The sequence below is a fragment of the Carettochelys insculpta genome, chromosome 18, assembly GCF_033958435.1.
Source record: "Carettochelys insculpta isolate YL-2023 chromosome 18, ASM3395843v1, whole genome shotgun sequence".
Taxonomy (NCBI): Eukaryota; Metazoa; Chordata; order Testudines; family Carettochelyidae; genus Carettochelys; species Carettochelys insculpta.
In genome coordinates, this window is record NC_134154.1 from 9,812,016 (window position 1) to 9,822,769 (window position 10,754).

Genomic DNA, 10,754 nt, shown 5'->3' on the forward strand with positions numbered 1-10,754 from the left:
CGGGAAGCAGATTAACTGCCTTTACTCCATGTTTCTTACTTGGTCCTGTGGCCTTTCAAATGGGAACGGCAATAGGCAGATGAATGGAATGAAAAGCATTTTCAAAAGTGACTCACCACTAACTCACCTGGGTTCAGCTGGAAGTAAATGGGAGTGAGGCCCCTCAAGGCCACATGTAAAAGGCATTGAATAAATGGGAGTTTGGCACCTGGGTGCCTTGGAAAATCCCACCATGTGCCTACCTCTACATTTAGCTTTGTAAGTACATCTAACACTCTGCCCCCCAAGTGCTTAAGTAGCTTCTGAAAATGGGACTTAGGCCCTTTTTCTAGCAGCTCTGGTCTGCCCTTCGCTGCCCAGGGAATTCTCAAAGGGTCTGAGCCTGAACCACTGAAGTCACAGGCGCTACCCCTCGTATCTCAGCATGTGCCAGATCAACCCTTAAACACAGAACGTGTCTCTCAGCTACAGCCCCATAATGAGGAAACGAAGCAGGTACCATTCATTGCCCAGGCTGTGCTGTGCTGAGACACACCAGGCACTAAGGGGAGTTGGTATTTACCCTCGGAGGGAGGGTCCAGGGCCGTGGTTTAATTCATAAGAAACCAACTGAGCGTGGACACAGCTCACAGCCTCGATGTTCACTGGTCCTGCCTTGGCAGAGAGGGGCATCACGCCCCCATGCTGCTGGGCACCAGGGACCAGAGCTGCACTCAGAAGGAGAAGGGGAAGAGAATAGCCCAGCGATGGCAAATAGCCACAGCAGTGTAGCCATGTTAGTCTGTAGCTTCACAAAAAACAAGTAGGCCTGTAGCACAAGTCTTCTATCACCTCTGCCCTGGGAACCAGTGCAGGGATTGACTGCTGCAAACGGCCGGGGGATGCACCTCACAGGCCTGTGGCTGCTGGCACTATTTTGCTCTCTAAAGGCAAGCGGGCGGCTCCCATCAGGAAAGCACTGATCTCTGCGGCATACAGGACATTGATCCCATTATTGCCCTTTATTGCTACTAACAGGGTCCGGAGCCTTTTCCAGCATAGGCCAGAAGCAGAATCTTGGCTTCCTGAGAGACCGTCAGGAGCCCCTGCATCCACCCCATGCCCCGGATTGGCTGCATGACACATGGATCTGGAGCACCATTCACCCATTTCTCAGGCACATCCGTGCGGGGATTTCACCAGCCACAAGCAAAGACAGGACATGATGCCACAGCTTCTTCAGAGCCACCCCTCCTCCATGAAGTTCCTGGACAGCCTGAGCGGGTAAGGGAGCGTCATGCTTGGAGGAGGGCTTGCAGCTTGTGCAGGGAAGGCTGCCCCACCCAGGTGAGACACATGCACAGCTGGTTTCCCATCCCCTCACCTACAGTCCCCTACACGGCAGAGCCGTGTCGTGCTGATGCTCATTGGCGTGACACTAGGATACATTTTACACTATGTCTTCGATGCCAGTGCTCCTGGTACAGACGTGAGCTTTAGAGACAAGGTTATTGGGGACATGAAATACGCAACTGGACACAACTACCGACAGCGAAAGTGTCTCATTCTTCTCTGGTCTGATTTCCTCAGGCCAGGAGAATTGCCCTGGGATTGAACTTGGCTATCAGCCTCTCACTTAAATCTGCCAGCACAACTCCCTCCTGCCCACCATAGAGACTGTAAGAGGCAGCTGGTGAAAAGAAGGACCAACAGCTTAGCAGCCCCAATTCAACAGACTCAGTCTCTGTATCCCGTCCATCACTCACAGCCATGCTAGATGGACCATCATAAGGCACCATCCACAGCAGCACAGACAGGCAGGCTGGAGGTACCTGCCGATCCACAGACCATGTGTGCAGAGAGAGCCTAGGGGAGGTGGAATTTAGTGAAGCAGCAGCTGCCTAACACATAGTCCGTTAGCTTCTGTCAAGACAGGGTTTTGAGATGGGGATGATTTAGTTGGGGTTGATCCTGCTTTAGGAAGGGGGCTGGACTCAATGACCTCCTGAGGTCCCTTGCAGCCCTAGGATTCTAGGATGCTATGACCCCTATCATTGCCCATACCGGAGCTTCTCTCAGCCATACAGAAATTTATCCCTCCAGCATCCCTGTGAAATAGGCAACTATTGTCCTCATTTTATACATGGGGAACAGCGTCAAGAGAAATATATGACTTGACCAAGGGCACAAAGTCAGTCAGTGCCAAAGGCAGGATTTGCTCCCTTCTCTCCTGACTCACACTCCAATGCCTTCCCAACAAGAGCATCTTCTGCTCTCTTAACGTGGGCTGCGCGTGTGGAACGAGATATGGCCAAGTCAGCTCACCCAAGGAACACTCCACTGCTTCACCTCCCAAAGGATCATCAGTCCATCGTACCATGAGCTTCTCCAGGGAAGATGAACCTTTGCTCTCATGGCGAGCCAGCAGAAGTTGTCCCATATTTATTTTCCACAAACTGGTAGTGGTGGCGGCCTCTCCCTGCCATTGAACGCGAGAGGTTTTTGTACAGCCCTGTATCACTGTGGAATGTCTTCGGTGGAGGAACCCAGCTGACCGTCCTTGGTAAGTCACTGCATTATTCACTGCCTTTCCTTCTCCAGCACTATATGGGCATGGCTTCATGATTGTTTTCCTCCTTTTCTCTTGTACCACCATGCTCAGGTCTTCACCTTCACCCAGTGTTGAGACAAATGTTTAACCTGTAGGAAGCCAGAATGGGGTGTACACGTCCGATGATAGATTCTTTTATATTTTCCATAGGAACAGATTTTTGAATTTGCCCATCAAACCTGTCCAGGGTCAGGTCTCTGTTTTTAAATTACCAGTATTAGCCTCTTAAGGGAAATAGTTCTTTGGTCCCTCTTTGTTTTTCTTTTATTTTAATTTGCTTCCATATTAGTGGATTAGGCATTTCTTATTTGTACTGGATTTTGATCTCTATGTGAAAAAAAGATGCTCAGCCAAGGTAAAACAAAAAGTCCCACTGTCTCAATAAACCTACATCAAAACCTCTTTAAGATGGGTTGACAATACCTTGAAACCTCATGTGATACAGAAAACAATTAGTTTGTTGCCATCTATAACCTGATTTGGCTGGACAGCTAGAAGAAAATTCAATTTAGTAAGAATGGGTTATGAAATAGGGTTAACAATTTCAACACACAGTTGTTATAAATATTTTCATCTAAAAAGCCCACATCCCAAAACTAAAACATTTTAACCAAACAGTTACAGGTTGAATTTCTCTAATCCGGCACATCCGTAATCTGGCATGATATTAGTTAGCCACTTATCGGGGTGTGGCCAAATCTTCTATGGCCCCATAAATTTGTTTCCAGCCACCAGTCCTGGCTCTCAGTGTTCTATGCTGTTATCTAGCTGTAATTTACCCCTGAATGTCTTTTAAGAGCCCAATAAGCAGTGGAAATGTTAGTAACGTGCTAGACAATATTAACTTCCCATGGTCTGGCAAATCTCTCAGATTCAGTGCCGGTCGGGTCTTGAGGGTGCCAAATGACAAAGGTTCAACCTGTACTGAAAAGCCAGGGGACAGGAGAAACTAGATTTTAGGTGAAAATATTGGGTTTTCAGTTTTTGCTTTTCCAACAAGAAACAGATTTTTTCCCACCTCAGCAGAAACTGTCTGTAAATATTTCCATTTAGTTGGAGACCCAATTTTTAACTGACAACAGATCTAATGGGTAATTGTTGACCGCCCCTGTCTGCAGTTTGCTTTTAGAGCAAGTTAAGTGATTGCTACTTTTACAATATGAGAACATTTCCCCAGGAGATGTTAGTTAACATAGCTACCTTGGCAGCAACATCACAGACTTACACTTCCACGCAATGAGTGTAAGTAATTGCACTGACTAACTCCCGACCCTGAGGGATCAGTTCCATCGTACCTTGGATGATTGTAGCTACTACTGATTTCCGGTTTTAAATCTGCTCAAACTTGATGTTCTCACAGTTCTGAGGGACACCCAAAATGATCGACATATGGAGGGATGTAGATATATGAGGTGGGGCTCAGGCAGCCGACAGGGGGAGGGCACCAGAACTTGAAAGAGGCTGTGCTAATTGCCCCTCTCAAACCTGGAGCACATTCAGGAGGCTGCTGGCCAGCCTAGGAAGGCTAGATGGCTTCTAAGAAGCTGCGTCCTTGGGCTGCCGGGCTCAGCGCTCGATGGCAAGGATGCTGAATGGATCAGCAGGCTTCAGTTACAGCAAAACCTTGAGGAGCAGAGAGATGTGGGCTAGCCAGGGCCTGGTAATTCAGGGCTGCCTGTGCTGGCTCACACAGCATTGTTTGTGGTTTTGCCCTATGTAAGATGTGAACTGACCACAGCCCAAGCAGCACTGAGCGTAGTTGTGCTGAGTAATACCTTGCTCTACAATCAGCGGTGTCCCTCGGCTGGGGGAGGAAAGCGCTACCTGGAGTGAGGATGTTTCTCAGATGGGTCCCAGGTGTATGGAGCTTAAAAGCGGAAGGAATTTGTAAACCCTCAGGTGTGCCCACTCCAACGCCATCAGGTCCTTTATTGTTTGGGCATGTCCAAGCAGTAAGATAGCCCAACATCAGGTCAGCGTCTCTTCTCAGAGCCCAGGGTGAAACCCTTTTCCTCTTGCTTGGATCCTGGTCCAGCAAGGCTCTGAGACACAGACTGGCTCTCGCCCTAAATGCTTCTGAAAGCATCTCAGCAACAGGGGTTTGCCAGCAGCTAACACTGTGCAATGAAAGGCTGTTTCCCAACCAGGTGTTTTGCAGAGAGTCTGGTCCTTAGAAGACCGGCCTACAGAATGGGATAGACAACGCTAACTCCTCTGTGGGCCTATTAACTTGCCTTGTAGAATTCTGTATATTGAAACTTTATCCGAGCCATACGACACCATGAGTTAGTTGACAAGAGCACTCTGTACCCTTCTGTACGGTTTGACAGTAGTTTCCATATAATGCTTTAGTTCCAGATCCCCTGTCCCCTCCTTCACTCCTATTGTTTTCTTTGTTGTTACATTTACAGGATTTTTCCAAAAACAAAAATGTGGGTTACCCCAGATTCCTCTATGGGCACTGAGCTGGCTTCTGCTGCTCTGTCTGCACACATTAAACTCTAAGGCCAGGTCTATTCTGCTCCTGCCCCACCCCCTACCTCCCCACCCATCTGGCTAACCTCTGCATGTCAGCTATAGAAATGGCATAGCTGAAGCTGACATGTTTACCATGGAGTCTTCCACACGGTAAGTTCGGCAGGGGCTGTTCTCCCATCAACTCCAATGATTCTTCTCATCCTGGTGGACACTTGACTCAATAGGAGAGCCCTTGGAGATCAGTTTATTCATCATCATCATCAATAACCGTGGGCTCAGCGCCCGTTGGTGTCTGATGCCTCTCTCACTGTTTCCTTCCATCTTTTCCTAGCCAGTGCAGAGTGGCTTAGTTTCTGTAGACTAGCTCCACACCAATCTACCACATCATCTATCCATTCTCTGTGGGGTCTGCCTCTCCTGTTCGAACCATCCATTATGCCGAGCATATGTGTTAGGTGTACTTTTCTTTCAGTAGCCAACTTATTGACCCAACCCCAATCACTCAATTGGTATCGCAGACCTTGTTTATCTGGGCGACGTCCGAGCTGGCATCTTTTAACGTTTGGTTGTACTGGCATCAGATTTCATTTGTATTGTTGTTTGATGGTCAGTGCATTGACTCACATCTGACCAACCCTCCGCCTTCATCCAGGCTTGGGACTGGCATGGAGCTCTCAATGGCTTCATGGCGGAGTTGATCAATTTATTGCATCTAAGCAATAAATTGATTGCTGCAGTGTCGATCCACTGACTAGTGTTGACAAGCACTAAGTAAAGCTTACCCCCCAAGAAATAATCCCAAACAAATAACCATAAACTATTCCCAAATCTACAGAAAAGCTGCTTTTAGATTTCTGAAATGACGCACAAGGCAGCCCGATAACCGCTTGGGCCAGACAGCCAATGCATAGACATTTCAACATGGTTCTTTGCTCACTTTTGTAACAATTGATTTCTCCCTTTAGAGCCAGCACAGTAACCCCACGCAGGCCCCAGCTGTCATTTCAAGTCAGTGGGAGATATGAGAGCAGGAGAAAAATGGGATGCAGAATTCAGTGATTCAAGAGATGAATAAGATGGTCTTAGAAAATAACCCCATCCACTGTACCTGTAAGAGACTGGAATTGCTGGGAACAGGAATGTCTTGTATTCTGCATGGGCAGATGATGGACTTGGGTTTTCTAACATGAAATCTCACTGTCTTGCAGGTCAGCCAAAGGCATCTCCGACTGTACACCTCTTCCCTCCATCCTCGGAAGAGCTGCAAACAAAGAACAAAGCCACACTGGTGTGTCTGATGGGCAGCTTTTACCCAGGCTCAGTCCAAGTCATCTGGAAAGCTGACGGCCAGCAGATCTCCAAGGGAGTGGAGACGACCAAGCCATCCAAGCAGAGTGACAATAAGTACCTGGCCAGCAGTTACCTGTCCCTGGATGCATCTGAGTGGAAGACCCATGGGACCTACACCTGCCAGGTGACACACGATGGGAAAAATATTGAGAAGTCCCTGAATCGCTCAGAATGTTCTTAGCCTTCTGATCCCAGGGGGCTCAACCAGTTCCTGAGTCAGTCAGTCGGGGGTTTCCCAGAGGACCTGGGATTTCATACTGTTGCCATAATCCAGATTTCCAGCAAACTGCTTCCCGTTTTACATAAGGGATTTTCCCAATCCATACACCACCTGCATTCATTGCCAGGCCCTCCTGCACTCACCCCCTCAGCATTCCCTGGAAATGTCCTTCCTGCTTTAGTTTCCGAGGCAACCTCATTATTGTATTAATAAAGCCAGAAACATCTGACTATTGCTGTGTCTGTGACGCGTTCAACTTCTTCTGTCCCTTTTACACCTCGTGTATTAATTGCAACATTCACCTTTTCTTCAAATAAAATAAACTGACCTTTTCTCAGCCAACCTGGGTTTCTCTCTAGTGAGGGTCTCTGGCTTTGGGGGTCTCAGGCAGGCTGACAAGAAGTGACGCTAAGTGATGTCGCACAGCATGGAGATCTGGGGAGGGGAAAGCTGTCACACAGGGATCTGACAAAGTGGGTCTTTGCCCACCAAAGCTTATGCTCCAATAAGTCCTTTAGTCTATAAGGTTCCACAGGACTTCTCATTGTTCACACAGAGGTCAGGTCCCATGCTGGGCCTGTTCTCCCCTAACATGGGTCACTCCAGCCTTCTGGGGGGTAACAACTCTGCACAGCGCAAACCATGATGGGAGATCACTGGGTGATAGGGGCTGTGTGAGAGAATAATACAAACCCCCATGGATCTGCAGCCAGCCCTGCTTGTGCTGGGACCCTGGCAGCTCCCACAGCCCAGCAGGGCTATGCTGGCTCAGGGCTCACAGAGGTCATTTGCCCTGCAGAGAGCAGTCTGAGCAGTGAGTCAGGGTTGAGTCAACATCCAGCCTCATGCGGCAGCTTCCAGCTCCCAGAGCATTTGCTGTTCCACAGGGAGCCTCCCTGGAACCAGTGGAACGATTAGCTGAGCAGCTCAGCACGCAGGGGAATACGTGTCCACACTTGCCCCATAGCAGGAGGGCACTGCCCTTTTGACAACTGTTACCAGAGTTCCTGGCAAGCTTTGCTCCAAATTTCACACCCCTCTTCGGAAGAGCGGCCATAAATATCCTGCAAATGCCAATGTAGATGACAGCTGACCACCGACCCACCCCGCCCTGCCCATAGGGTCAGCTGTACACGGAAATCTGCCTGAATTAAAATAGTGGCCTGGGCCACTGTATGACAGCGGTTGTGTTTCCTCCAAAGAGGAGGGCAGCAACCCTCATCCACAGTCTGACCGGCTGTGTTATTGTGTCAAGTGCTTTGGGAGCCTTCAGATCATCATTAAAGCATCATTATTTGCAACGAAATCTGAACCTTGCAGACAACCTGGGTTCTCTGGGTCCAGCACACTCTGCACTTAGTACTTGTCCTATGCTGCACACCCATGGGACCAAGGAGGGAACACCATACATCAGTATCACCTAGGGCAGTGCTGTGGGATCTCAAAATCAGAGTGTGAGTGGCATGGATGGGTGGGTGGGAAGGTGGATGGATGGTCAGTCATGCACTGCCACCTGCTAGGGAAGTGAATAAGGAGGAGGCAGGCTGCACTCTGGAGGACTTTTAAGGACTGGTGGTTTCTCAACATAAATGTTTTTAATTCACCCTTGGCCTCTCAGCCCAACATGCACATGGTGGTACACGGTCAGCCCAGAGATCCAGATTCTGGTTTGTGTAGCACAAGAGTGGGCAGAACACAGAGGGGACAATGGCTCTCCAAAGCTCAGAATGCAAGTGTGAGAGTGAAGAGGTCAGGGAAAGCAGGTGCCCTAAAAAGGCAGCTGCCTGAAGCCAGGGCTGTGGGCTGGTTTTTAAACACACCGTTGATTGGGAGGAAAAAAAAAGGCCCTAGAAAAAGAGTAACTTCCTCTGCTCAGTGGTTACTACTTAGTCCTGTTCCCTTGCAAATGTGAATGGCAAGACACAGGGGAATGGGCTAAAACACTCCAAAACTAATCAACTCCCTTGCAAGTCTGAGTGCAACGGAAAGGCAGTCGCGCGGGTTTAAGAGGCTTGGGAATGAAAGGGAGTTTGGCAGCTGGGGGCTTTAAAAAATCCTTTCCAGGGACCTAACTGTATACTTAGGGGCTTAAAAACATTTAACACTCTGGGCCCAGGTGCTTAGGTCACTTCTGCAGCAGCTCAGGCCTGCCCCCCCGCCCACAAAGCAGGGGCTTCTCATAAGGTCTGAGTTTGAATCACCAAATACATCTGTACATGCTAGATCAACCCTCAATCACAGCACTTGATCCTCAGCTTCAACTGCAGCCCATTAATGTGGAAATGAAGCAGGTACCGTTCACTGCCCAGGCCGTGCTGTGCTGAGACCCACCAGGCACTAAGGGGAGCTGGGATTTACACTCAGAGGGAGGATCCTGGGCCCTGGTTTAATTCATAAGAAACCAGCTGAGCACACACACAGCTCACTGCTGAGCTGTTTGCTGGCCCTGCCTTGGGTGAGAGGGCATCACACGCCCACTTGCTGCTAGGCACCAGGCACCAGAGCTGCTCTTCTAAGAGGAGGGGGAGGAAATAGCTCAGCCACAGGGAGACGTTCATGCCAGTTCTGCCCAGGGACACAGCACAGGGATTTACTGCTGGAAAAATCCAGAGCATACACAGCAGCTGGCTGCAGTTTCTGGCAGGCAGGTCAGGAAAGCGCTGACCTGTCCTGCGTATGGGACATTGATACCAACGTTGCCCTTTATTGCTACTAACAGGGTCCAGAGCCTTTTGCGACACAGGCCAAAAGCAGAATCTTCACTCCCAGAGCGACAGCCAGGAACGCCTGCATCCGCCCCCAGCTGGGTCCTAGCAGCGGATGGTGGGGATCGGTGGCACGGCACATGGATCTGGAGCACCATTTAACCGTTCCTCAGGCACATCCAGAGCCGATTTCACCAGGCCGAAGCAAAGACAGGACGTGATGCTGAAGCTTCTTCAGAGCCACCCCTCCCCCCTGGACTTGCTGAAGATGCCAGTCACCTCAGGTAGGACCACGTGTGAGGAGATGTTGTAGCTTCTCAGAGACGGGGGGCAAGGAAGGGAGGAGGCACAAGCCCATCTCGTGGGGCTGGTTTCCCCTCCCCTCGCACGCAGACCCAGCATGGCAGAGCTGTGTTGTTGCTGCCACTGGTGGGTGTGGCACCAGGATAGTTTTCCCACTCACGGTCTGAGAGATTCCACTGCTCGTAGCCGCGAGCGACAGAGACGTGCTTTACAATCAGCTACCGCCGACATGACACACACGACCAGCTACGTTAAATACTGGCCGCGAATGGGCCTATTTCTTCTCTACTCTCATTCCCCCATCCCCCTGTGATTGCCCAGCACCAAACCCAGCACGCTCACGCTCAGCATCCCAAATAATTCGGCCAGCCCCTCCCACTTGAGGGACCTCGGAGGCCCAGCTGGCCGTGGAAGGTCCAACGGCTTAGCAGCCCCAGTTCAACTGAGTCTCTGAGTCTCTCCACCAACCGTGTGAGATGGAGCTCCATGGGTTACCATTTCAACAGCACAGCCAGGCAGGCTGGAGGTACCTGCCGAACCACTGACTGTGCATGTGCACTGGGGCTGCCCAGGGGCAGCGGAACCCAGTGACCTAGCAGCTGGGTAGCACACAGTCCCTTTGCTCTGATGGAGGTGGGCAAGACCTCTAATGCTGTCCTACCTGAGCCTCTCAGGACCAGAAGGCAATTTATGCTTCCAGCACCCCTGTAAAGTAGGGAAGTCATGTCCACATGGTACAGAAGGGGAATAGAGGCAGAGAGATGACCTGACTTGCCAAGGGCACAAAGTTAATCAGTGGCAGAGCCAGGATTTACACCCTGGTCTCCTGACTCATACTCCAGTGCCCTTCAGGACAAGACCGTTGTCTACGCACTTGTGTGTGGAAACCAGGATTTGGCTCCAAGAGAAATCTCCTAAGGAAAACTCCATTGCTTCACCTCCCAAGAGATGTTCAATCGTACCACAAGCTCCTCCAGAAAGGATGAACCTTCACTCTCGTGGAGAGCCAACAGAAGTTGTCTCACGTTTATTTTCCACACATGGGCAGCAAGGGTGACTTCTCGCTGCCACAGAATGTGACAGGTTTTTGTACAGCCATGTGTCACTG

The 10,754-nt window shown here is 50.0% G+C and overlaps 1 gene segment (V, D, J or C); it reads left to right on the top strand.

The window, feature by feature from the left end:
• Positions 1-1,123: 1,123 nt before the first annotated feature.
• Positions 1,124-6,705, top strand: LOC142022825 (immunoglobulin lambda constant 1-like). The segment is given in 3 exon segments: positions 1,124-1,263; positions 2,490-2,542; positions 6,277-6,705. Coding segments are annotated over 3 exon segments (516 nt in total).
• Positions 6,706-10,754: the final 4,049 nt, after the last annotated feature.